The sequence below is a fragment of the Varanus komodoensis genome, unplaced genomic scaffold (genome assembly GCF_004798865.1).
Source record: "Varanus komodoensis strain SLA01 unplaced genomic scaffold, ASM479886v1 scaffold2, whole genome shotgun sequence".
Lineage (NCBI taxonomy): Eukaryota > Metazoa > Chordata > Lepidosauria > Squamata > Varanidae > Varanus > Varanus komodoensis.
Window position 1 is genome coordinate 32,460,755 of NW_025335568.1, and position 27,994 is coordinate 32,488,748.

The following is a 27,994-nucleotide window of genomic DNA, read 5'->3' on the forward strand; positions in this document are numbered from 1 at the left end:
TTTGCAGACACTGGCAGTTTGAAAGAGTTTGGCGCACTACTTGAGAATCCAGAGAGCATTTATTAAATGTTATCAAGCTTATTCAGCACCTTCAGACTCCAACTACTGATGTCTTTACAGCACTTTTATCCCTTTGTATTAACCCATTCCTGCAAACAGATCAGAGGCACAGATTTCTTTACTTGCAGGAAATCTTAGCGATGGCTCTTTGTGATGGCAGGTGTAATAGGCTTTTCAAAAGCTAGACCTGGGATTACTGATTTACATGTGTTTGCTCAAGAGAATGTCGGGAATATAAAACCATGTCATTCAACGGTATTTACAGCACATCTGTAGGATAATAAATAATGCATGACACTGAGGAAAGCCGCCCCCTGCGCCCCTCCCCAGCAGCGGGCTACGGCTCGGCACAACAGACACTCAGCACTGCGCCGCACGGGGATCGGCCGTGCCAGCAACGGTGGGACTTACGACCCTGGGTCGGCCATCGTGCTGCTTCCCTCGCCTCCACCCAGCACGGCCAATCGCAAGAGGCGCGTGCGCCAACAGGGCCTGGAATGCAGAGAAGAAAGGAGAACGAGGGCTCAAAGTGCATCAAATCTCAACGGTACGAAGAGCACGCAACAAGTTCGCCATCCTGTCCCAACAGGAAATGCACGTGCCCTGCTGGAGCGTCATGCAGCTATGCTCCTCCCTCAGGAAAGTGCTGTTTCATACCACTTCTCCAAGGACAGAATGATGAGCTATCTGGGAGGAGATGTCTCTGCTCATCAGCCCTTCTCTTTACAAGACCAGCTGATCACTAAATTCAGTGCAAGTTTTGCTTTAAAAAAAAAAAAAAAAAAACGGTTTCCCCTCCCGAACGCTCACCCTTACCATGAGGGAAATATTTGTTCATTTTATAAACATCTAATTTCTTGTGCTGTCTACATTCATAAGGATCAGCAGTTAAGTGGCCGTATTTCACATTGACTGAAGTCTTCCCATTCGCCAGGGGACGACTCCTTTCCTTTGCTGGTTGCTTGCTCTTCATCCAGCAGAATCTCCCCGTTTCTTCCGAGGAGTCACTAACACAGCAACGGGCACCACCTTGCACACACATCATGTCCGTCCGCCGCTGGGGCTGGGCAAGTGATGGTTTGTGTTAGAATTCACAAGTCTGCTTGCAGCACAGTGTGTGTGGACCACAATGCCGTTGGGGTACCTGACAAAAGCAGGCTCGGTGAAAGGGCTTTGGCATACATGGCAGAGTTTTCTGTCCGAGAGGAAGGTTGGGCTGCCTTTTAATTTCACCTGAAAAGCAGAGAAACAAGTCAAACACTTCAAAGAGAACAGGAGACGTCAAACACATCAAAGAGAACAGTGCGACACCACTCAGAAATGAGGCGAGGAGCTGCACGGACCAAGCGTCAGGGATAAGCTGCAAAACACGAGGAGCGTCGAACTAGGAAGGGGAAGGAAGGCTCTGCAGTTTTGGTCTGCATAAAGGCCATCCACTTTACCTTGCATTTGGGGCTATCTGGTCTGCTAGATACGCTTCCCCAACAGTTAACTTTCAGGACACTCATCTAACTATTACAAGCTTGCTTTCTGGAAGGCAAAATAGACAGTGGTATAAAGCCGCATCGGGAGACTAGCTGTAATTTTGGGTCACCAAAATGGGATGGCAGGATTTAACTGGATGAATCGTTTCTCATGTTGGAGGGATGCATTTATTCCTTCTTCCCAACTCCACTGCTAAGCATTTCAAAGCCAATGAGGGGCAACTCTGGAAGGGTGACCACTCAGCACTGGTGATGAGGTGGGGTACTTGGTGAGAACTTACACCCCACCAGGGCCCACTGACAAAAACCACCCGGAGGAGCTCCTCCTCTGCATCACTGCAGTCACCACCTGCTCATTGGCTCGCTGCCTGCAAGGCAAGCAGGGATGGGGAAGAGGATGGTCAGCCAGAGCAGCTGGTGACAATGGTGCAAGCCAATAGACTGAGGGAGGAGGCCTACAGAGGGCATCTCACCAAGGCCTAGATCACATTCGGCCCCTTAAGTCAAGAGCTGTGGGCACCATGTTCCCCAAGGCCCGTCCGTGCTTGTGTGTGAGAGCTGATGGAGCACCAACAGAGAAAGAATCGACCTGCTCTGCCATCACCCAATTTTTCCCATTGTTTCTTCAGCCTTCCCATACCACAACTCAGTTATATCCTAACAATACCCAGCACTTGGAGGCATTGCAGATGGAAGGACACAGAAGGTTGCACTGGGGAAGTATTCTTGTCATGCAGGTACAAGCTGCGGCAGTGGACGCAACCACAATTTTGAAACTGGAGTATTACGAGCACAGCAAATCAGACCATTTGTCCATCTCACCCGGTATTGCCAACACCGACCAGCAGCTATTTCCCCCGTTTCAGGCAAGACCTTTTCCAGTCCTGCCTAGAGCTGTCTGGGATCGAGCCCGAAATTTCCTGCATACAAAGCTTGCGCTCTGCTGCTCAGCTACAGTCCTTCGCATAGCAAGCCACTGACCCGCCAACACTCAAATTGTTTCTTTTAAAAGGAAATGGAAATAGTTTCATATTAAATGTAGGGAAATCATGAGTAGGTTATTACGCATTTACAAGCCATGGAGGTGTAAGATGTGTTCCTTCTATCCAGTATGCAAACATTCAGGAGCTTGCTCAAGGATGTCAACATGTGCATCTACTGAGTGGAGTATTTTGTCTGTTAGGCGGTGCAGAAACATACTACTCGAGTGAATGAAGCTATCAAACTGGTGCACTCACCTTTTCATGCTTATAGGTAAGGTTCTCAGCTTTCACTAAGCCTAGTGCAATCCGAGTCATTCGCTGCGCATGGATGCTTTCCCTCACTGCACCAGTCAGAAACGAGGAGAGGAGCTGCACTGACCAAGCGTCAGGGATAAGCTGCAAAACACGTGGAGCGTCGAATTCAGCCGCGTGATTGTTCAGGAGATCCACAGCAGCCATGACCAGTTTGTGTTCTGATGTGCTGGAATTAAGATATGCTGAAAGCAGCATATGAAAAAGCTTCCGCCTGTAAGGAAAGTCCTTGCTCTCGGAATTCCATACACAGTAGTTCTCTGCAGCAGCGAAGTCCTTCAGTTCATGGACCAGGATATGTAAAGCTTTGTCATGCTCTTCCAGTTTTCCGTATAATATTGCACACTCCATAGGAAGATCTGCGCCACTGATTTTATCTGCCAATTTGAAGCAGAGTCCTGTCCTTATAATGCTTGCGCTCAGAACAAATCATTGAAAGCTAAAAGCAACCCAAAGGATTGACCAAGCACAGGATTTTCACCAACACTCAGCAGCAGCATGCTAGGCCCATCATGTCTGTGAATACACTGGGGCAGGGTGCAGACAACCCATTTCTCTTGGTTTATGTGCGTGTGTGTGTGTGTGTGCGTGCCAGGGAAGGGGTGGTATTCTGCCTCTACCAGCTGCATCTTGCACCATGCTGGGGGATCCTCCAGTCCTCAGAACAATTTCAGCAACTGCAAAGAGTTGCAACAGAAAGCAGAGCCCTGGAAAAGCTCTATAGCACGCTACTTGTTTGGCCCTTCCCTGATATTTCCCTCACTGCTGGAGAGGTATTGTGTTTGTTACCTTAATGACGGATGAAATGTAATGAGAGAGGCAATGTTTGGGGTCACAAAAAGGCTTTTCCAGCATTCGCAGAGCGCTGATTTCATCTACCACCCATGCAAGATGGACACAGACCCATGAGCACAGCAATATTATTAAAAAATATTTCTATGCAGTCCTTCAGGTAGGATAGGTGATGCGATCGCCAGAGCATCATGCCCGATTCCTATCCTCCCTCCATTTCAGAAGAGCAGTGGAAGGTTTGCGGCCACACCAGCCTGTGCCACGCTGCATTTCAAGGGGTAGCTGGATTCAGACCTTGATGACCCAGACACATGAACTGGCTGCAATGCAACAGACGCATCAACACCAGCCAACTGAACTGTCCCACTGGCAGCAACTGCGAGTCACGAGGCCCAGTCTAAACCTTGCCTTGCTTCCATGTCATTTCTGTGCCTGCTTCCACCCAGTCTTGGCTCCATCCAGCCCCACCCACTGCTGGCACATGTCCCTCAATACATTAGGGAACAGGGTCTTCAACAGAAAAAAAAAAAATCTCCCCACCCCCAGGTATAAACAGTATTTTAATTCTCGTACCTAAAAGAAAGTGAACTCTGTAAAGGTCCGATTTCTGCAGGAGACTGCGCAGCTTTGCCTGTGTTTTGTTCAGCTCCTCGCTCCTCTCTGCACCCAGCAGCCTCAGATGTAGCACTTCTTCCAGGTAAAGCACTGCTAGATGGGTGTGGTACTTTTCCTTCTGCAGGGATGAAAGACCATCAGCCCATTCCGTGTAAGCAATTCCCAAGACAGGGCTTCCAGCAAATCAATATAACAAGTGAGAATAATTTGCAGGCTACTTCAACAGGGCTGCTGTCCGTGTACAACTTAACAGAATTGCCGTCAATACAGCATCTTCCATTAGGAGAGAAGTGATTCCTGATCTAGGCGTTTGGTCCGGAAGGAACTGAGGGGATGGGCAGGGTCCTCTCCCCATGCCATGCAGGACCAGGAAGGCAAGGGGCCCCCGCCATTCCTGGAAACAGTCTCTGCACGAAGCCCATGTGTGGCGCACAGCGACCGTGAAGAAAACACGGAGAATCACAGACCTGGGAGGGGTTTTGGCGAACACGCAGAACAATCCTTTGCCTAAAGCAGGACGCCACCGCAGCATCTCCAACGAAACAGATGCCACTTTGACCATCTTCCCCTTCACTTGTGCCACAACAGCTAACAGGCCTGGGCTTCTGAAAGCAAATGCTACGGAAGCTCATTTTCTTTTCTTTGTTTTATTTTACTTTGCCACCTTGGTAACCAAAATGACAGCTTTATGTGCATTTTGTACTATAATTGCCAGCCAGTTTTAAAATATCAACCTTCCTTCCTGTAGTAACAGGTGTAATTAGAGCATGAGTAAACATGCAAGGGGTGCACTGTTGGGGCATTTAAAGCTACGTATTAACAATGGGGCCCTGCAACAATCCAGAGCAGCCCTCCAGGACCTGGTGTCTTGCATTTGCGTTGAACTACAATGACCATAATTCCTTGCGACATGGCCAGGCCCCAGAAAGCTGCACTAGACAAACAACTGGGATTTTCTGAGTTATGCAGAAGTTCAGAACACTCTTGCACACACATGGTTTTCAATTTTCCAAAAACCCCACAAAACCAGCTTACCTTTATTCTTCTCTCTAGTACCAAGAATTCTAAATATTTTACTAGTGATACAGGATATTTGTTAAGGCAGCTGATTACATCATCTGGATGAAAGCTGTTTTTCTCTTGTGCCTCTTCCATTGATCTTTTAGTGAAAATGTATACTCCAACCTAAAACCAAGATGTGTTTAGGAAATTAAGAACTGTAATTTAAATTTCTGGTGCCAAGTTAACTGAACTCATTGCTTCATATGCTTTAACATGTTAGAAAGGATTAAGGATACTTGGGCTCCCTAGTCAATCCTTAAAAGCATAGTAACCAGCATGCATAATGGATATTTCAGTGGAAAAGAAGCATAAATGCCCACTGACACACAACAGCATTGAGGCAAGGGGTACAGCTGTACCTGCTGTTGATTTCTTGAGGTATTTAGCCCACCAGAGTGTTTCTGGTGCTAAGTGACAAAACCTGGCTCCAAAAGGTGCAACTGAATGAAATATAAACACAGTACAATGAAATAAGTGTCCCTCTTTACAAGAAGCAATTCTTTGGACTATCATTTGCCTTCATCTTGCATGTTGGGGTGCCTGGCCTCCCGTAGCTCACAGTTATGTAATTTATGCAAAGGTAGACAAATAGGATAGTCCTTCTAGAACATCATCAAAATTTCTGATTAAAAATTTCCAAATTTCAATCTCCTGCCTTTTACACTTTTCTATGAACCAAAACATGCATGCTATAAGAATATGTCCCAAAGGTTCCGCAAGAATTTTGTGGAGTACTTTTATACTTCTCAAAAATATCCCAAGCAATGACACAAAAGAAGGTTAACTACAAGTAATCTTAGTCTCTTTTGAAAGCCAAGAGTTTGAGGTAAAGCCTCCAGCAAAAAGAATTAAATGCCATTGAGGAAAACCTTTTTTAATGCTGGTTTAAAATTTGTAGGACAGGCTATTGTTACATACAGCAAAAGTCAGTAAGACAAACATGCAGATGTACTGTTGTGCGTAACCTCAGCAAAGATTAAATTTAGATTACCCATACTTGCTGAAAACTATCCTTATGCTTTTAGCAGGTACAGGTAATTTGAGATTTCATCTTAAAATCTTGAGTGCCATTTCTATGCGACATTGGCCACTCCTGAGCCACTTTTGTCTGGGGTCCAAAATGACCCCCTTTGCAACTAGTTCTAAGTTTCATACTGATACAAGGAGATTTATTAAGTCATGAACAATATCTAACAGATTTTGGCAATAACTGAATCATTTTATGCAACAGTAAGAAGAAAAACAATGCACGCCATTTCTAGGGAAAGTATTACATGTTTTCAGGTACAAAATGTTGTGTTCTGTAATCTCTGAGAACATGGAATCGCCAGGCAACAGAAATGCAACCTTCAGAATAAAAGGAATGTTTGTTCACAACAGAACTGTACATCATCTCTGATCACCCTTACATACACACTGCTTGGTTGGCACTATACTACTACTGAAAAATATTTTGCACCTGTTTCTTCATAACCAGTGAATTTCTTGCTAAAGAGTGAGATGCTGGAATTATGTATGAACAGACTTAAGAGAAGAACAGGATGTGCAAACCAGTCACTCTAGAAAACATATCCAAGAACAGCATTTAAAATATTTTCCCAAAAGAATCCAGTCACAAACCTCCTCACTTTGTTGCAAAACCCAGTCTGCATATTTCCACACTAACTCATGGTCCAAGCATGAGGTAAGGAAGTCTACTATATACTCATAAAGGTCTGTGCGTGTAGAGTCCTGAATGTCTCCATTAACAATTTTTATCCATAACTGAAATACAGAAGAAACATAAAGCAATCAGAATCACTTCCAGGACAATTCACAGTTCCTAAAAGGCAGACAGCCTTGGGGCTGGTTTGCACAGAACAGCTACCCAGAGTAGGGGTTGTCATTGAATCGTGGGTTATTGTTACATGAACCATGGTCTAACTACAGGTTGTTAATTATGAACCAATCCAGGAAGAGAATCCATGGGCTGTTCACAGTTAACAACCAATGGTTAAACCATAGCACAGAGGTCACATGTAAGCACCATGCCTCACAGCAACGCATCTGCTGAGTTGTCATTACATGCAAACAAAACTGCATTGTTTAATGTTTAACCAAAACTGCCCTGCATTGTCCGGAAAAACTCATAATTGCGTGTGCTCCGTCTTGGGAGGAGTTGCAGCCCAGTGGCAGCGCAGCGGCTTTGCAGGCAGAAGGTTCCTGGCATCTGCAGGTAGGGCTAGGAAGAACCGCCAAAGCCTTGGAGAACGAACAACAGTGGGCTAGATGACCAGCAGGCTGATTTGGTGCAAGTCAGCTTCCCGCATTACTGTGCCTACGCATTACGGGGAGAAAGTGATGGAGAATGCTAAATGGGACTGCCACTTTGGACAGCATCCCTGTCTCGAAAGCAAGGAAGGCAGCATCTCACAACCTGTTTGTGAACTGCCTATCTGTTCACAAACAGACTCTGTGCCAGGAAAGCAGGAAAAGGCAACTACTGGCCACTGCAGGAAGAAACAACACACAACTAAGATGCACTGCAAGCAGCAAGGTGAGAGGTTGCCTGCTAATGTCTGAGCACTGCCCCATCCAGCCTAGCAGTGCATCCAGAGCTGCCTCTGAAGATGGTTCAGAAGTTGCAGCTGGTGCAGAATCTGGCCACCCAAATGTTGGTGGGGAGAAGGCAATTCAGTCCTGCCAAGCCTCTACTGCACCAGCTGCACTGATTACTAGCATGTTTCCGAGCCCAGTTTGAAGTGCTGGTTTTGACCTTTAAAGATTTGAAAGGTTGAGGACCAAGCTGCTTGAAGAACCACCATCACCTTTATTGGTCTGTCTGCACTTTAAGATCAGCAAGGGTCTTTCCTCATTTGCGCCCCATGAAAGCAATGAGGTGGGTGACCATGAGAATGAACATTTTCCAACTCGCCACCTGTGGTCCACCAAGTTCCATTACAAAAGACTTTTAAGAATATCCTCAAGATACCATATTTTTTCCCATGACATATTTGCTACCGCTGCTGTTTTGATCACTGCTTTATCCTCTTTTTGCTGTTGTACTGTGCTTTTGTTGTTTTTGAAGATCATTCTGGTTTTAAGTATGTGTGCTTTATTATGTACACCACCTTGGAAAGATTTCTGCCCTGAACAGCAGCCAATAAATATTTAGTTAAAATAAATAACTGTCAACCGATTGCTGGTGGCACTCCAGGATTTCATGCAGTCTCTTCCAGCCCCGCCTGAGATGGCAGGGTTCAGAGGTGGGTGCTTCTGTGTGGAAAGCACGTCCTGTGGCATTGAGCTGAAGTCCTTCCCTGTCAAAGGGGGCATAGCTCTGCTTCCCGTTGCCAGGGATGATCCCTCTTTGGAGGATTTTTTTGCCCCTTTTCAGTTTCCCTTTAGAAAAAGATACACACCCCCATTCTACTTGCACAACTATACAAATAAAAAACAGGCAGTATTCTACAGAAGTTTTAATAAGAACTAAACCCACTTTCAGTACTTCTAGTCAGAGGAATCCAGTCTGGGGGCGGGAATCGGCTGGGGTTCCTCAGTTCAGCACCATGGACTCCAGCCTCTGCCAGCTTCCCTTCTGCCCTAGGCCTGCCTTGCACTGAGCGTTCACATGGCCATCCCGCAGGAACCAAGTCCAAGTGAGTCACCCACTCCATACAAGCAGGACTCTACTTCTACACAACTGACTTGCGGGCTCTGCACACGTCGTGCAAAGGGTTTCATACTTCATGCACTTGGTGTAAGGAAGGCACTAGCGCTCCTGAGCATTTGTGGACTTGATCTCACCTTGGCTAGCTTCCTGAGCACGGCCAAGCGCGGAAAAGAAGTTCAGCAGCCTCAAGAGAGCCGGATCCCAGCCTGATCTTTGCAACCTACTTGCTGCTTCCAATATAATGGCCCCATAAGTGCAAAGCTGTCAGGATGACCAATAGCCACTTGAGGACTTAATAAATACAGGCATTTGCTCTTTCACGGTAGCTTACAAAAACCTTGGATCCAAGGACTTGTGCTAAATTGACCCTTGCAAGCTATTTGGTGTTTCAAACTCCTACAATAAATCCATTCCCCCGTGCAGAAGGATCACAATTAACCCTCCTCAACCACTTGTCTTCAGATGGACCAGAATGCAGCTCTCAGTGTTTCTAGTCAGATATTTGCTCAGTTTAGAACAAGCTCTGTGAATTATATAGAAAGGGAAGAGACACGAGGGTAAGCCAATCATAGCAAATGCTCCCATTTCACCAGGCTAAAATGTTGTTATGCAGGCAAGAACATCAACCTGTTTCTAGCTTCTGCACATGTGACAGTTTCAAAGTGGCTTAAACTAGAACTTACACAGTAAGTTTTTGTTCACTAGGAGGCACTGACACGTTGCTTTGCCTTCCTGGTCACGGGTTCGCATACTAACCTGCAGTGCTGCGGCATCTTGACCATTTGCATGATACAGGAGTCCAAGTGCAAAAAACCTGCATCAAAATGGATGTAAAAGTGACTCAAACAATGAATTGGTGTTCATAAAGCGTTGTGCACAACAACCTTTCTATGCTCAACTCTTGCAGGGTTTCCTAAGGTAGGTTTATAGTATTCTCACTCTACTCCTGGGGAAGGAGGCTGAATTTCTGCTTTCTAACTCCTACGCTTGTGTCTACAGCAGGAGCACCCAGAGTAGAAGCAGAGAACAGCACTCTAAACAGAAACCCATGCAGCCTGCCATACATTAGCAGCTCTTAAGGGTCTAACGTTGTTGGCCAGGAGCTACTGTCCAGCTGAGACCATGTTCTTTCTGATCTTTCATAAAACATTCACGAAGCATTCTCTGAGTATGTCCTCCAGATATCAGAAGTAGCAACGATGGATACCTCCTCCTCAGTAGTGGCTCCCTGATTATGGAATGCTCTCCCCACTGAGCTCTGCTTGGTGCCAACACTGGTACCTTTTTGGTGCCACTTTAAGACTATGCTTTGCTTTTAGGTATATCATGGGGCATTTACATCAGTCACTTCAATCATATCTAATATTTTATTTTAAGTATTTTAGCTGTTTGTTCTACATTTTTGAATGTGGGAAATTTTATATTATGTTTTTATTGAGTTGTATTGAATTGGGTATCATCATGAGCCAGACAGACAGCTTCAGCTATAGCCCAGTGCAAAAATCAAATAAAGGAAATAAAATAGTGAATCTCTAGGCATCAGGGATGTGGAACCTCTGGCCCACAGGCCTAGCCTGGTTCCACATCTGGCCCACGAAACCTCCTTGGCAAACGTCCAGGTCCTGAGGGCATCCCCACATTTCCCTCTGATCTGAGCAGCCCCTTCTTTGCCAGAGCAGGGAACAGCAGCTTCCCACAGTGCACGCCATCCCTGTGCTAATTTGCACTGCACAGAGCTGAAGATTCCTCGCAGCAATGGCCAAATTTATTTCTCCATTTGGAAAGAGGCACAGAGACGGGGAGAAGTCCTTTCCACTTTTCCACCATGGAAAGGAGGCAGATGACATCAGTGGGTGTGTCCAAGCTCAGTGACATCATCCAACTCAAGAGTCTTCCAAGGGGAGAGCTCCCTACCCCATTCAGGTCCATCATCCCTGCTTACATCAAGGAATGAACACTCTGATTACATGCTTGTTCTGAAAACAAACAAGAGGGTTCATAGCCTTCTACATCATGGCAAGGCGACTGGATGGCAGAAGGATTCAAACAAACCACTAAGGCCAGGTAGAGAGTCTGGTGCTCTCCATTAAGGCCCAACATAGGTAACTCAAGATTCCCACAGTCCCTTGACCATCAGTGATGCTGGCTGGGGCTGCATCAGGAGAACAGTGGAGGGCACTAGATTGTCCAGATCTATCCATCTCAGCCTATCAAACCTCCAGTTCCAGCAACCTGACTTTATTCTCTTCTTCCCGTGTACAAGACAAGGCAAGGCATTCAAGTCTTAGCAACTGAGATGCATAAGAAGTGCTGTTGTCCCCATGGTGGGAGTCTGAGAGTTCTCTGCCTGTTTTTCAAGTCAGGACAGCATTAATCAGTGGGAAGAATGAATAGCACTGGCACTTCAGAGGCCTCGCTCAATTCAAACTGCTCTGTCTTTTCACTGACACAACACAGCTCAAAAAATAGTTCATGCTTTCTGTGTGGAGGGTTCATTTTTCCAGAGGAAAAATGCATCCCTTCAAAATTAGGCTTCCTTCTGAGTCATGCAAATGATAATATGCAATGAAATAATTTCTTGGTTATAAAGAGAGGAAAAAGTGAACTTCTAAATGATTTTATGCTCTGGCAAGGGAAATATGTTTGTCGTAATGTTATTTTTCTGTCTGTATTTCTCCCACCCCAGCATTAACATTACAGGTAAAACTAAATAATTGGTAAGGAAAGGTGTCTTGCAGCAGATGGACATGGGCTCCTAATTCAACATGGGGGAAAATAGGCAGAAAATAGCTGTGTATCTTTAAGAAGGAACAACTTTTCTGATGGTCATTTAAGCTTACTTTTTGTGCTTTTCCAGCCATGCAGCACTATCTGGGAGAAGGCAGAAATTCTCAGAGAGTAGAAGATCTAGAAGGCTTCCATGATTGGCCTCTGCATAGAGTTTCAGTAAAGCTGTATCAACATCTTCCTTGTAGCCATTTGCAATGTCAGTGCTGCGAACTTCACTCAAGTAGCTCATAAGAAACTGCTTGCATTTAACTATCTTCTCCTGGTCCCCTTGTGTCAGTTGGTTCAAATCAGCGTATTCATGGAGGGGAGGATGCGATCGCATGAAGGAGGAGGAGGAAGGCAACAGGAAGGGGTAGAGAGAGATCAGCTCCCGGACATCAAGCTGGCTGCTTCTGCAATTACAATGTCAAACTAGATGAAGCAGAAAAGAAATAAAAAGTATACACAGGCACACACCACACACCTGCACATGCAGAGAAAGAAGATATTGTGCTTTGTGCTCTCCAGGTGAGAGAAAAAAGATACTGTTACAGCTGCCCATAAATGAAAATCCTTCCAAATCGAGAAATAACTTAGGATAAGGAATGATTCATGAATAATGTACCAACAACAACACTATGACATTCAAGTGGCTGTTCCATGTATGTGCTGGAAACAAGGGTTAAGCAAGGGAAGCACAGTGGCAAGATTTACTTGGAGATTCTATGCGGGCAGCAGGCTTCAAAACCCTAATCCAAGAAATCCTTGGGGGTTCAGATACCAGACAATTTCTCATACAAGGCAGTTGTGGGAATCTAACCATCAGCCTTTGCCGTGTGAGCAAATAAACCAAAAAGCCTTTGACTAAAAAACCAGAAGGCATCTAATTCACTCGTATTAACCATAAGGTGGACCTGAACTTAGAATTTTCCTTATCATTCTGATGTATTATCTTCTGAACCAGGCCACTATTTCCAAGCTTTGAAGAACTTTTCAAAACTGCTGTTTTCAGCTGAAGAACCTTTCAAAACCATTCCAAGATATTTCTACTGGTCTGGAAATGGGAGGATGGCAGGAAAAACAAATTTATTAGCTTTTAGGTTTTAATCTACTTTTAATATCTCTATGGACATAAAGATATTTTGACATTACTGTGCCTACCTCCCCACCACCACCCTGCAAAAAATTGCAGTTTTTCTTCCTAACAGAAAGACACAAACTCTTCTATAGCTCCAGAGGGAGGAAAACAGAATCTAAGAGCCAATTCACCCATACCAAATACCATGCTGAGTGGATTTCCCTGCACGGTATTTATTGTGGAAATGGCCACCATTTTGAGAACACAGGGTATTGCGTGACTGTATCATAGCTTCTCATTATGTACAAACCCAGCAAGAATGGACTGCACTGGGACATGCCATCCAAAATGCTACGAAAGAACATGGCTCTGGGTTTGTATTTTTTTTAAAAGCAAAACAGAAAGCCCCATGGGGAAACTCAATTAAGATGCCTTGCTATTATGTGCAAATCAGGTTTTAAGCACTAAAGATAATGCCCCATGAAAGAAAAAGTACCACTGATTCCTAGCATTTTGTTGGTTGAAATGTAGCTACCAGAAATCAGTAAAATAAAATCACCCTTTTGCCTACATTCCCAGTAATCCGTTAAATGTCAACAGAGCAGTTATGCTGGCTTGCTCTGCCCTGGCTTAGTTATACATGTGTGGAATATAACAGGTGAGGAGCATGAAGTCCAGAGCATGCAGACCTGATGAAATGTGATTGTTCTCTGGCAATTCGCAGAAATGGTTACCCTGGCAAGGAGGGGAAAAGCCAGAAACAGAAGACCCAAGCTACTTGCAGCTACTGCTACAAGCTTGTGTTTGTGCATAAGCACAAGTCCTTTATATGTGTGCCTTAGTGATGAGACACCCTTGGATGTGCTTTTGAAAAAAAGTTGTAAACTGATGCCAATTCAAGTCTGTTGCATCAGTTGAATCCCCAACTAAATAAGACAATCCCATGAGCAGAGCAGCTGAGTCCTGTAGTATACAGGAGAGAAGATATGTGCCAACAGGGCTTGGGTATATGTTAGAAAAGCATTTGCTCCATTAGTTGCCACTACCTAATCCAAAAGAGAGACAAATCACACGCCTTTTCAGCACTTCAGTCTAAGCATAATAAAATGTCTCAGAACTTAAGGCCCTTAGATGGCACAGGAGTAGATTTAACCACTGTTTGATTGACAAGCCTGCAGGAGTATTTCACACCCTGTAGGAAGCATTACCTGAAGAGTTCTTTTGCTTCTAGGAACTGAAGCTGTGCAAACTGTATAAATCCTGCTTGCTGCAGGATTCGCTTGTACATTACCTGCAAAAGAAAGAAAGAGAGGCATGTTAAACATGCAAACTGTGTATTACAAAGTGTCTGATGCACCAGTTGTGTTTCACTGAAATCAGGAAGAAGCCAGGTTTGGGCTTCTAACTTTTCCCACTGATACAGCATTGCTTTCAATCATATGCAGGAACCAGCAAGATAGAAAAGACCAGAAAGCCATCCGGAGATTGTGAAGCAGAAACATCGCCCTCATAGGCCACAGCCTGTTCTGCAAAAGGATGCCAGATGCAGCAGAGAAAAATGCCCACAAAAATAACTGCTTCAAGATGGCCCAAATGACATTTGAACCATGCAGTCAAGGTTTCTTCAAATCTAAGATTTTTTACAGAGGACAGCAACTGGATCACTCCCATGCACTGATACATATTTTTGCAGTGGGCAGGAAAAGAGCAACTGGTTACACATACATTGTGCATGTATACGCAAGCCTAATTCTTACATCTGGGATACAGACTCTCTCCTTCATTGAAATGCTTCCCAAGCATTTTACTTCAAAGCAGATATTACAGGGAAGTAGAATACTGTTTATAAACAAATGGCTTTGACTCAAGATGCATTCATTCCTGCCATTTATGAGCTGCTCTATAGCTGAATCTCCCATAGCAGCATACAGAAAAAGCAAAGGCAACAATATTTGCTTGCTTTTCAAAATGTTTTGACATGTTTGCAACCACAAACCTATTCAGGTTTTTATTCCTCCTTTTTGTTAATTTGATCACAGCAAGCTTAACTTGGCTAGCTCAGCATGAACCTGAGACCCACCAACAGATTCTGCTAGCCTTCAGTATCAAATTAACTGAGATGACATATGCCAGTTCAGCATTACTACATTTTTAAAACCCTAGGAAGAAGATGGGTCTCCATACAGGGATATAGGAGGATAAGCACTGGCATGCAATTGAACAGAAATGTGACGAGACCCTGAGCTATGCCTTAAACAATCACTCACTACTTGCTGAACAAAACCTTAATACGTATTTCTGAATTTATTTTATTGTAATTTAATTAAATTTGTCTAGCCAAAGGCAATACAAAATGACATGTGGTTTAAAACAGCACGAAGTCAGCTATTCATCTTGCAGCCCTCTCTACATTTGTTGGTCTTTCAAAGCCACAGTGTGGGTATTGTATTTCCTGTCCAACTGCGCTGTCATTTCACGAGCTCTGCTGAGACACCAGCTCCTCTGGGCTTCCCTTCCTCTCAAGTGTTTCCATTTATGCTTGTTGTCGTCAGAACTTGAGAGCCGCTGCATGATTTTGCTTCCTCCCTCCGCTGTGATACCTTTTTGAATTATAAGCCCCAGGGCCGTGAATGTGGTATCTAACTGCTTTTATATAAGTCACTCTTGGAATCTTTTCAGCAGTGCAGGGTAAAAATGCATACGGGGGGTGGGGGGCAAAAGGACTGTGGGAGGGGAAGAACTGCCCTCATCAGCCCTCTCCATTCTGCTGACAGAAGTCTTCTGTCAAGAGAGGGACACTACCTGAATATTGCACACAGTGAGGCTGGTCATATGGAATGACAACACATCAGTTTAAAAATGGATGGGCTACAAGGGAATGCTGTCTCGTAGCAAGTTTGCCCCCTCTGCTTTACAACAAAACCACAAAAAACTCCTTTGTAGGCTGTGCAGCGCCATGTGTGAACCCAGGCTACTAGGCCATTTAAGAGCTAAACAGACCTGCTGTTAACCCATGGCTTGTTACTGGATTAACAGCTGAGTTGTTTAATCCATAAATAACCCAAGGTTAGGTCTTCAGACATAATACTATACAAACTTTGAAGGAGCTGCTCCTGGGACGTGCTGTAAAACAAAAGAGACAAGTGCATATCCCCAGCTACCCATTTTTTAATGACCTGCTGAAATCAGTGGAATTTGCTTGGATGTGACAACTTTGAAAGCAAGGTTAGACAGGATGCAAAGCACTACTTTGCCATTTTTCCAGTTACAAAAGCAAAAGGTGCATTTCCCCCGGAATTCTTCAAACTCAACTCTTCACACACCCAGCCTAGCCCAGTTCTACAGCTTCCTTATAGTTCCCTTCACTGAGTGCATCCTGAGAGATGCACCAAGAATTATGCCTGTTTTGCAAAACCACATGCTATCAAATATCAAAATGAAGCTTCACCGCCGCAGCTTGTTTGCTACTCTGCCATCTTCACATAGCTCGATATTTAAAATTCACAGACCTGAAATTTCTCTTTTGGAACATTTCTTCGGGCTCCCTTTGCTAACACTAAAGCTTCTTCAACTCTCTGGTTGGCTAAAAGATCCTGAATCTGTCTTTCCAGAGGTAGCGGCACCAACATGTATACTCCTTTGGTGGTAGCTACAATTACTTTGCCTGAAAAAGAAAAGGTCCAGTTTATAATTGCAACTGTACGGAACAACAATGAAACAAAAAGAAAAGGAAAATAAGAAGACATATGGCCTTTACAAGAGCAAATACACTATTTGAGGTATGTGCAGCAGAGCCCAATCATTTCTATCAGATAACAGATTTACCACAAAGTAGGAAGCTGTACTTGGCAAAAATCTGAATAGCAATAGGACTGAGGGACAAATCCTGTGAATGTCCCACAACTTCCAGTATTCTTCAGCCAGCCAAATTTAATTCTGTCTAAATAGGCATGTGATTCTACTCTGAACATCTTTGCTGCTAATTTAGTGAAGGGGTATAGAATGCAAGAACAAGCAAGCAAGGATGTACCAGAACTGGAAAATCTGGCTCACTTGATTGCTTTCCTGCCAATGATCAGAACTAGGTTGAGACTTTTTCTCCATGAAATTCCACCCCTAAGCTGGGCCGCAATTGCACCACCTAATTTTCAGCTTCCAAGTTATGCAAATTATGTGATTTGAGCAAATTCTGCCAGTCCAATTTGCTCATATCACAGAACTTGGACCAGCAGGGGGGTTTTGAGATGGAAGTCCTGACGTGCACCACATAATGTGAGCATAGGTGCAGAACTGGCAAAGAGTAATCCAAGGGGGCTTACTGTATTCTTCACACATCCCTACCAGCTATGGTCAACCACAGTTTGTACACACAAGTGTTTGCTGTGTATATTTTTCACTTTTGAAGAAGTGAAACTTCAGTTTGGTGGAGTTCAGATTTGCTGATGTTTCACAATTACTTATAGAATGGATCAGTTGCTTTGAACTAACTCTTACATGGAAAAACACCAGGGGACTTCCACATTATCTTCCATTTCCTATCACAGGCAGTGCTTTCTTCTGAATCTTTGAAGAATTTCTTGGAGTAGGAATAATGGCACTGAGCCAAAGATCCCTACCACCGTGCAAAAAATCTCTCCTACTCATAGAAAGGTCACTTCCAGCCTAACAGAAACATCAGTATACCAGAAATGACAACAAATTAGAAACATTTTTCAGTTTGTTCAAGCTCTCTATCTAGAGCTTAAATATCCCAAGTGAGTTTGTAAGCTGTATCTTACAAATCTTACATTAAGTGCCATCCTGTTTCGCAAAGTGTAATTCAATCCAGATAGACTGCCTCTCCCTGTGAGAAGGCACAAGAGTTCACAGCACAAACAATCATGTTTTCCCCTTCCTCTCATGGTTTCCACTGAGATTAAAGGCATCAAGAGGAAAAGGGGATGAAATGACATCAGGCTGCATCTACCCACAGAACAATACAGCTAGAAACAACTTGACTCCTCATTGTCCAAATCGTTTTAAGAGACAAAATCCACAAGCAAACATATATTAGTGATAGTTTTAAAAGGCACACGTCTTTGGACTTAATTGTTCAGGAATGAAACTGGGAAATTAAACAGCTTTGCCCACTGAATGCCTAAAGAATCTATTTAGGCCAAGTCTTCCAGCAGAAGATGGGGACTCTGTCCTTGAACAGCCAGAACCCACTTCATAGTGGTGGGGTGCTCTTCTGCACCCCCTCACTGCCTTCCCTGCATTCTCCACAGCTGACAAATTCTATAAGCCACAAACATTCACACCCTTGATTACATGTAGCATCCAGGTTTCCTTCACTCCAATTGGTCCTGGGCATATGAAATAAAAGCATTTGGCCCATAAAGATATGTTTGCTGGAAACAAGCAGGATGAAGGAATGCAGATATCAGGGTATGTAGTCCAAAGCACGGTAGAACAGGACTGCCGTATCCGCTGGCTCCGTTACCGTGTTTGCAGTTAAATGCGGTTGACCTCAGCTAAAAGAGAAGCCATAAAGTGCCAAAGAGAGGGTGCAAAGTGCCTCCTGTAAGCAAAACTTCTTGCTTTAATAGGGCAAGAAAAGAATCATAGCCTGAGGTAAGAATGCATGAAACTGTGAAAAAAGAAATGTACTGCATATATAATATAGTGCTTGCTATTATCCGTGGTGTCAGGCAACTGCTGGGGTGCTTAGAACTGATCAACCCGGATATGGGGGTTCTGCTGTATCCTACCGATGCTGAAACAGTACCAGTACTAATGACACTGCATCACCAATACACCAGCATTTGGCAGCAAATCGGAAATGAGGCAAGCTACTGTTGGTACCCAGTGGCCAAGGGTGGCTTTCCCCCTTCTCCTAGCAAGCACTAATGATACTGCACTTGCACTGGTTTGCACTTACACAATGTCATCTGCACCAGCACTGTGACTGGAAAAGGCGGTTTAGCATGTCCCCATCTTTTGCATGTCTAAATATTATAAACAAGGCAGACTTAGATATTCTCCACCACAATTATTTTTTAAAAGTGGAAAAAGGAATCTACATATACACCAGCTCACGATCAAAAGATAGTACCTTCAAAGTCCTGAAGGATATGACCGTCCTTAAAGGGAAGTGTCTGCTTTTGCTGCTGATCCAGCATACTATGCACTGTAATGAACTCTTCGTCAAGAGCGACTACGTAAGGAAAACAGAGGGCAGCACCAATCACGTTTTCTGCCCAGTGAACTGGTGCACGCTGGGAAATGCCATCAACTGTTGCAAACATACCTGTCAGGTTATACAGAACAAGATGCTGATCAGTCAACCAGCTGATCACCTGGATTTCAAAATGTTATTCATATTGCTTAATGTACTGCAAAGCTTCAACTAAGTTTTGGTTTTGTTTTGCAAAACTCCTAAATGAGTAAGAAGTCCCTCTCATGCATATAACACAAACACTAATTTAACAATTTATATCATTAACTTTTAGAAGGAAAAGCTATTAACATTTTCAAAATATCAGTACAGAAAATTCTATTATTCTCAGAGAGGAGGACAGTGGTCCCGGAGCTTGCCTGACTATCTCAGGAGGAACAGAAAAATGTTTCTTCACCCATTCTATCAAGATGCATAATATCTAAAGCCAGTAAAGTCATTTTGGTGCTAGGGCAGGAAATTTTATAAAGCACACCCCCTAACTGTACATAGTATTGTAACTGCAGTCGCACCATAGATGTGTATAAAGTAAATTTGATATTTGCAGTTCTATTTTCCATTCCTTTCCTAACTAGGCCTAGCATGAAGTTGGCTTCCTTCAGAGCAGCCATACAAGGGGATGACATTTTCATCAAGTTGTTATCACAATGCCAAAATCTCTTTCTTGGTCAGTCACTTATACCCATCATCTTACACATCTTACACAAGTTGGGATTTTTTTCCCCTACAACATGCATTATACAGGGTGTCCCAAAAAATTTGACATTATTTGAAATGTGAATATCTGAGTAACTACATGTCCCAGGCAAACGAAATTAAATAGGCTTCATGTTGAACAATAAAAGATTTATTTATCAAAATTCAAACAAGATATTCAAAGGGATGTAGATTTTATAACCGATTTCACAAAGCTTCACAAATGTTCAATATGCGTACCGCCTGTGACACAACACACATCAAGTTGGTAGTCCACCTCCTGCCAAACACGCTGTAGCATGTGTTGCGTAACATTGCGTAACTAACATTAGTTAGTTTTTACACATTTTGTTAAAATTTGAGATCATTTGAGCAAGAATTGGCTATGTTATTAGACTATGAAACAATGTCAATCGCATATGCACCTTAGAAGTTCCACATCACTTTAATCAGAAAAGGAGGAGTGGGTGATAAACAGGCCCTGGTTCACATGCAGTGAGATGCTACTGTAGGTGAACTGAGCTTGCTGACAGTTGTGTGACCTTTTTCCTATCTAAATATGCATAGAAACATACTCTAGCCAAATAATATAAGCCATCATATGGAATGTGTTTGCTACAGAACTGTCACAGGCAAGACTGGACATCTTTAATGACAACACCAATCCATTGCAAAACCCTAGCATGCCATGCAAAATCAAGGTATTGACACCAGACAGAGGTTTCCCAGAGAGCTGCACAAATCTGATTAGAATAAAATTGAAGAAAAACCCTCAAGGACAGACAAAGCAAAAACCTTTTAAATGGGATGCAAGGAGACATTTCATCCTTACCTAATCCTCCAGGTCCAGCCAGCAGGAACTCTTGCCTGCCTATTCGTTTCACAATGGGTCGTCTCTCTTCACTAGAGTAAGGGAAAAGATCCTGGGAGAATCCAGTATTGTAATTCAGAATAATGTACTGAGTAGACAGAGCAAGGCATAAATAGTGGCCATCTATAGCCACAGCGCAGGGTTGCTCTGGAGTGGAAAGCTCCTTCACTATCTGAACTCTGTCCTCGTACACCATGAACAGCTGAATGGTCCTCCGTTTGACTGAAATGATACACACCTCAACACAGAATGGGTCCCCGCTCACAGGGTTCTCATTCAACGTGAATGTCACGGCTCCCTTGATTCTAGCACCTGTGGGAATGGGCTCCAAGTTCATCATGTTCATTAACAGGATGGTATTGTCACAAAGAACCAGAAGTCTGTTAAGGGCTGAAGCTGCTTTCAACTCTCCCACGGCCTTCCGAACACTTAGGTATTTATGCAGCTGCCTGGTGACCGAAAATCCTGTTTTGTCTGCTGGTGAATTCTTCTCTTCGAGGAGGAAGTGACAGATAGAGCCGTCATTAGTTCCAATGTAGAGGTTCCTTCCACAGCACTCAATACATGCAATACTGATTGGAGCTTTGTCGCCCATTAGCATTTCCCGCTCAATGGCAGGGACGAGCTTGAAGGCCTTGACACTCATCCTACTGTCCAGATGGCCTGCTGAGTGAAGAAAGAGAGGCTGCATTTTTATTCACACCCGTGCATCAGAGAAGAACAAACGGGACATCGGAAATCGGTTTGTTCAAATCTCTGACAGAGCGCCTTTTCTATCTGCAATCTACCCAAATATTACAATCAACATCCAATCAACTCGGAGGGAGGCTTGAAGGGTGGCAATGAGAGGGAGGGCCTTCTCAGTGGAATGGCCTTTCCACTGAGGCCTGCCTGGTGCCAACTCTGTCATCCTTTTAGCAGCAGGTAAGACAGCCCTCCATGCTAAAGCGTTTAAAGGCACGATTTACTGGCTTCATGGGGGAATCCATGTCAAGGATTTTAACAGGGCTACTCTGCATCTAATACTGTTTTAGCTATGACATTTTTAAATATTTAATTTGGTATTTTAAAAAATATGGTATTATGGTCCTGTTTGAGAAGTTGTTGCAAATTGCTGAAAGTGTTCTGGTGACTTAATGGTAAAGAAATGAAATAAATAATAATAATTACACTATTTATATACTTCTCTATATCTAAGTGGATTCTAGAGCAGTGAACAAGAAAAAGAAAAAGAAAAAACCCATAGTGTTACAGTTTTAAAAGAAACAGAAACCAAATTAGCAGTAAAAATCACGTCTAGACAACAAAATTATAGTTTCCAAGAGACAATATGGGTGCCTGCTTGACCTCCAGAGGCAGGGAGTTCCAAAGAGATGGAGCTGCCACCCCCAGGGCTCTTCTTATGGTGGATAACAACCAGGCCAAGAGTTCATATGGAAGCACCAAGACCATGTCCCCTGATGACCTTGGTGACAAAGATCCACCTGGGTCTATACCAAGCATATCCTACAGAAACTGAACCAACATGCTTACTCAGAAATAAGCTCACTATGCTCAAGGGGCTTACTTCCCGGTTTATTATTTTATATGTTATTTTATTATTATAGCCTTAGTGTGGTCAGAATAATACAGATTTAAAAGAATAATAGGTAGCTGTAATTGTTTTTCTTTCAGAATAGGTTCTTTAAAACACTGAGTCACTCATTGCCATACATCATTATCACTAGTAGCCTTTTTCCTCTGGTGTATGTAAGCTCCATTTTATCCTCAAAACAACAACCTTGTTAGGTAGGTTAGGCTGGTTGTCAGTGAGTAGTCCAAAGTCACCCAGTGAACTTCAAGCCTGAATGGGGTTCTCCCAGTTCCCCAATCCAACATCTTAACCAACACTCCCCACTGGCTGTCTTTTTACAACAAATTCTATACAAATCTATCAGAAGCCCCATTGATTTCAGTGGGGCATACTCCCAAGTAGCTGGGTACAGGCTCACAGTCTTACCAATGCTTTCATCAGACATGCATGTATGCATAAACATAAAGGAAGAAATAGTGTAGCAGCTACAAGTAGGATTCAGGAAATGCATAATTGCAAATGCGTAACCCTAGCCACAAATACAAGCCACCCTTTTCAGTCCCATAATGGAATAAAGGGATAATAATACTGGCCAGTTTCATGTGGATTGAGAATGCAAAGCATTTTAAACACCTGTCAGTCATTCTGTTTATACCACCCAACAGCCAAAGCTCTCTGCGCGTATTATAAAGATTAAACGCCTTCAAAATGCAATATGTAACATTATATAAAAGCTTTTGCATACACACATCCCTATAGAAAGCATTTCTAAAAAAAAGGAGGTGCACATGCTCTTGATATTATTCTAAGTGTTAGTGTTAGTTGTGGGAGACGCCCTGTTGAGTGGGGTGGAAAAGCCAGGATGACCCATAGACTCGTCAGGTATGCTGCCTCCCTGGAGGACAGATTAGTGATATAACTGAAAGATTGCCAAGGCTCATACAGCAGGCTGACATGCATCCCTTCCTTCTTATACATGTGGGAACAAATGGCACTGCCCAGTGGAGCTTTGAAGAACTCACATAGACTTTGAAACTCTAGGGAGGAAAGTCAAGAACTTTTGGGGCCCAAATTGTATTATATTTATATTGTGATTTATAGCCTGCCTTTTTCCTACAAAGGACTCAAGGCAGCTTACATCATCTCTCCTCCTCCACCTTATCCCCACAACAACAACCCTGTGAGGTAGGTTGGGCTGAGAGTCTGTGACTGGCCCAAGTCACCCAGTTGGCTCCATGGCTGAGCAGGGACTAGAACCCAGATCGCCTGAGTCCCAGCCCCATGCTCTTAACCACTACGCCACACTGGCTTGTATTCTCTTCAAACCTTCCAGTTCTTGGAAGAAGAATAGACAAGGGGGGAAATTCTCCAAATGAAATTTTTTTGTGACTACGAGATGATGCCAAGGTGATGCCAACACAAGAAAGAATAACTGCCTCGAACAGAAGTGGAGGAAGGAGCAAGAGGAATAGATATTCTTGACTTGATATTAACAACAAGGAAGACCTAGTGACTATGTGGCAACTGCGGGAACTCTGGGGAAAGTGCCCATGCTAAATCTGAATTCTTGATTCTAAAGGAAGCAAAAGCCAAATGTAGCCAAACATGTACCCTGGATTTCAGGAAAGCCAATTTTAATAAACTCAGAACAATGATTTTAAAAATCCCATGGCGAATGACTGTGACGAGAATAGGAGCCCAAAATGCATGGGAAATCTTGAAAAAACAAATTCTCATGGCACAAACAAGTCCAACAATAATAAAGGGTAGAAGACAACAGAAGAAGCCTGTGTGGCTTCACAAAAAGCTTAGAGGTTATCTGAAAACAAAAAAGGACATGTATAAAAAGTGGAAGGAGGGCCAGACTACAGAGGAAGAATACAGGCAGGTAGCACGAACTGCAGAGAAGGCATCAGGGAGGCTAAAGGTAGGAATGAATTCAGGTTAGTGAGGGATGCTAAAAGCAACAAGAAGCCTTCTTCAGAGATGTCCAAAGTAAAAGACAGAGGAAGGAAATGGAGGTTCAGCTACTCAGTGTGGATGACAAAATCCTACATACTACAAAGAAAAGGCAGAAGCATTCAATTTGGCTCAGTCTTATCCCAACAGAAGTTCTATGACCTTCCAGATGAAGGGGAAATAAATGCTGAAGGAGCATGACGGCAGCTCAGGATTGATAAGCAAATGGTCAAGTTTTGTCTCATTGGGTTGAATGAGTTCCCATCTCCAGAGCCCAATGAACTTTATTCTAGTATCATACAGGAGCTGGCAGAAGAACTCTCAGAACCACTGTATTATTTTTAAGAAATCGTGGAGGACGGGGAAAATACCAGATGACTGGAGAAGTCTAAGTTGTCCCTACCTTCAAGAAAAGAAAAGAGCCACAACCTGGGAATTATATACCACTAAGTCTGACATCAATCGCAGGGAAAATTTTAGAACAGATTACAAAGCAGTCAGTCCACAAACAACTTGAAAACAATACAATGATTAACAGAAGCCAACAGGGATTTCTTAAGAACAAATCCCACCTGATTAACCTGATTTCATTTTTTGATTGGGTAGCTTCCCTGATGGACTGTAGGAAAGCTGTGGACATACTATAGCCTGACTTCAGCAAAGCTTTTGACAAAGTGCCCCATGCTCTCCTGATTAGCAACCTGGCTAAAAGTGGGTAGATGGAACAGCTATCAGGTGGCTACCAAATCAAACTCAAAGAGTGCTCATCTACGGCACCTTCTCAAACTGGGAAGAGGTAACAAGTGGCGTATAGCAGTGGTCAGTACTAGGCCAGTTCTCGTCAACAATTTTATTAATTCTGTCGGTAAGAAAGTGCAGAAAACATTTTCAAATGTTCAGATCACACAAACTGGGTGGGATAGCTAATACCTTGAAAGACAGAAAGAAGATTCAAGGTGATCTTAATAGGTACAAATGCCAAGTTCTGCACCTAGGAATAAGAAACCAAAGGCATCATTACAAGATGGAGAATACTTGGCTCAACAATACTGCAACTGAGAAGGATCTTGGAATTGTTAAGGATCATTAGATGAATATGAGCCAACAATGTGATGTGGCTGCCAAAAAATGAATGCCATTTTGGCTGCATTAATAGAAGTATCACTTCCAAATATCTGATGAACTAATATCATATGCTCAGCACTGGTTAGGCCTTATCTGGAATGCCTTATCTAGTTCTGGGTACCAATTTTAAAAAGATATGGTCAAGGTGGAAAGGGTTCAAATGAGGACAAGGATGATCCATGGACTGCAAACGAAGCACTATGAGGAAAGATGAAAGATTTTGACAAGTTTAGCCTTGAGAAGGGGAGACATAATAGCACCCTGCCAGTATTTGAAAGGTTGCCACACAGAGGATAGCCAGGACCTCTTCTTGACCATCCCAGAGTGCAGAACATGGAATAAGGAAGCCAAGGTAGAGGAGGCCAGATCCTTGCTGAGCATCAGGAAGAACTTCCCAACCGTTAGAACACTGTGGCAGCAGAATTAATTACCTGGGGAGGTCAAGGGCTCTCTTGCAGTAGCAGCATGAAGGATCCAGCTGGACAGCTACCTGAGAGGGACTCTTCAGCTTGGTGCCATGCATTCTGCACTGAGCAGGCACTTGGAAACAATGGCTCCTTCTGGCCCCTTCCAGCCCTGCTGTTCTATGATTCTACAAAGTCAGCACTAGCATCGATTATGCTTCCTCTTTCCCACAGCTGTTCTCTGGGGCAGAGCAAGAGGCAAGTGAAAAAGCAGAGAGGGAGAGAAGAAAAAGCTCCAGGGGACACTTATCAGCAGAATCCTGGTGAGGCCATAGGCAGGCACCCAGCCATAGCTCCCCTTGATGCCAGTAGCCAGACATATGGCAAAGCCAGCTCCGGGATCCACCAAGGGCCCTTCATGTAATGAAGGAGCCTGCCACTGCTCTCTGGCTCCTACCCACCAATCACTAGCATAGCCAACAGAAGGGAAACTTGCAGAATGCTATGGGGTGAAAAAGGAAAGGGAACTGTAGTATCCTACAAAGTGTGTACAGTCTGAATTTACAGCAAAATGTAATGTATTCCTCAGAAATGCATCCACACTACTTTACTTTCCCCTTTACTCAGCACTATTTGGGCCTCATCCGGAGCACTGTGTCCAGTTCCGAGCACCACAGTTTAACAAAGATGAAGATAAGCAGGAAAGGGTACAGAGGAGGGCCTGCTTCAGTGAAGAACTGGGCACATTTAGGGCTGAGGGGAGATGTGATAGCACTCCACAAGTCCTTGAAAGGCTGGCGCAAAGAGAAAGGACAGAATCACAGAATGCAGGACATGGAATAATGGCCCTAAGTTACAGGAGGCCAGATTCTGGCTAGATATCAGGAAAATTTTCTGTTAACAATAATGGAGTCTACTACCTAGGAAAGTTGTGGCCTCATATTCAAGATGCAACTGGACAGCCATCTGAGAAGGATTGTTTAACCTGGTGCCCTGCACTCAGCAAGGGGCTGGACCTGATGGCCTTCTGGCCCCTTCTAGCTCTACTATTCTATGCTTCCATATGATTCTATGAAACTCCTATTTTGATTTTGAGAGCCCAACACACATTCAATAGTGAAATAAGCCATATGGAGCCGCCACCACACACACACACACACACACACACACACACACACCAGAAGTCAGCCTACTCTTGCACAATACAACATCTCTGTTCCTCCAGTTGGAATTCCTGTTAATCAGAATGAAAGCACAGCATCTTCTTGAGAGATTATACCATGCCTTCATGTGTTGTTGCTCCAATATGACACACCGCAGCAGGAGTAGGGGCGAGAACATACAGCTGAACCAGATGCTGTTGAACTATAACCCCCATCAGTCCTAGCCTGCAGAGCTAATGGTAAGAGAAAATGAGGGCTACAGCCCAACATCTGGAGGACCATGTGTTCCCCAAACCTGCCTTAGGTCTTGTCTTTGAAATCTTAAAAGAGAGCAACAAACAAGCCTACATGATGGCATTCCTTTATTTTTGCACATCGAAAGGGTTAAGAAAAGAGCAGTCGCCCACAATCTGGTGCGCTCCTGCCTTGGATTTCAATGCTCATCGGCCTCAGCCAAGATAACGCTAGGAGCTGTCGGCCAAAACATCTGGAGGGCACCAGGCTGGGCAAGAATGCAGCAGAACAACCCTTCCACCTCCACCTCCTCCTCCTCCTCCACCTCCAGTCCAAAGGGCCCAAACGCTGCGAGAAGCAGAGCTGCCAGCACGCACAAGCTTCCCCGTCACGCACCCGGGAGCCTCGTCCTAAGGGAAAGCAGCGGGCTCCGGAGCCTCCGCGCCAGTCTTGCAAGCAGCCGGGCAGGCGCAGCTCGCTCGCCCTCAACTGGGAGGGCCTGAACAGGCCGAGCCTTCGGGTAGCCTTACGAAGCGACCCCGCGAGCGGACCTGGCGCTTTGCATCACGCCCGGCCACAGCGGACGCCGCCAAAGCCAGGCCAGGCGAGCGGCCCGCGAGAAGCCCGCACGCCACGCCCACCCCGGGCTGGGAGAGGACGGCGGGGAGCTGGACCGCGGCGGGCGGGCGGGCGAGCGGCGGGAGGGGGCGAGGGAGAGGGGAGGGGAGGGCAAGGCGGGCGCTGAAGGCGGAGGGGGACGGCGGCAAGGTAGGCGCCGCGAGGGCCACCCGCCCCTCGTTACCGCGTCTGTCCGAGCCGAGGCCTCCCGGGGCTGCCCTCCTCTCCTGCGCGCTCTGCTTCGGTCAAGGCCGGCCGGCCAGGCGCTCCCACTCGCTCCAGGCCCCGGCGCTGTCAGCGGCTCTCCCGCCGCCGTTGCAAAGCCGC

At 44.4% G+C, this 27,994-nt stretch overlaps 1 protein-coding gene across 2 annotated transcripts; it reads right to left on the reverse strand.

Moving 5' to 3' along the window:
• Nucleotides 1–40: 40 nt before the first annotated feature.
• On the reverse strand, nucleotides 41–27,994 carry TGFBRAP1 (transforming growth factor beta receptor associated protein 1). 2 transcript variants are annotated; one of them, XM_044428732.1, is made up of 12 exons: nucleotides 27,852–27,994; nucleotides 20,553–21,254; nucleotides 18,902–19,096; nucleotides 16,317–16,471; nucleotides 14,016–14,098; nucleotides 11,801–12,142; nucleotides 9,717–9,774; nucleotides 6,929–7,072; nucleotides 5,282–5,431; nucleotides 4,205–4,364; nucleotides 2,783–3,216; nucleotides 41–1,293 (listed from the first exon to the last, which is right to left on the reverse strand). In XM_044428732.1, the coding sequence occupies exons 2-12, from the start codon at nucleotides 21,235–21,237 to the stop codon at nucleotides 1,102–1,104; spliced, it is 2,598 nt and encodes an 865-aa protein (XP_044284667.1). In that variant the 5' UTR covers nucleotides 21,238–21,254; nucleotides 27,852–27,994; the 3' UTR covers nucleotides 41–1,101. The 2 variants fall into 2 exon arrangements, with proteins under 2 accessions (XP_044284667.1, XP_044284666.1); XM_044428731.1 differs by having other exon boundaries at nucleotides 20,553–21,257.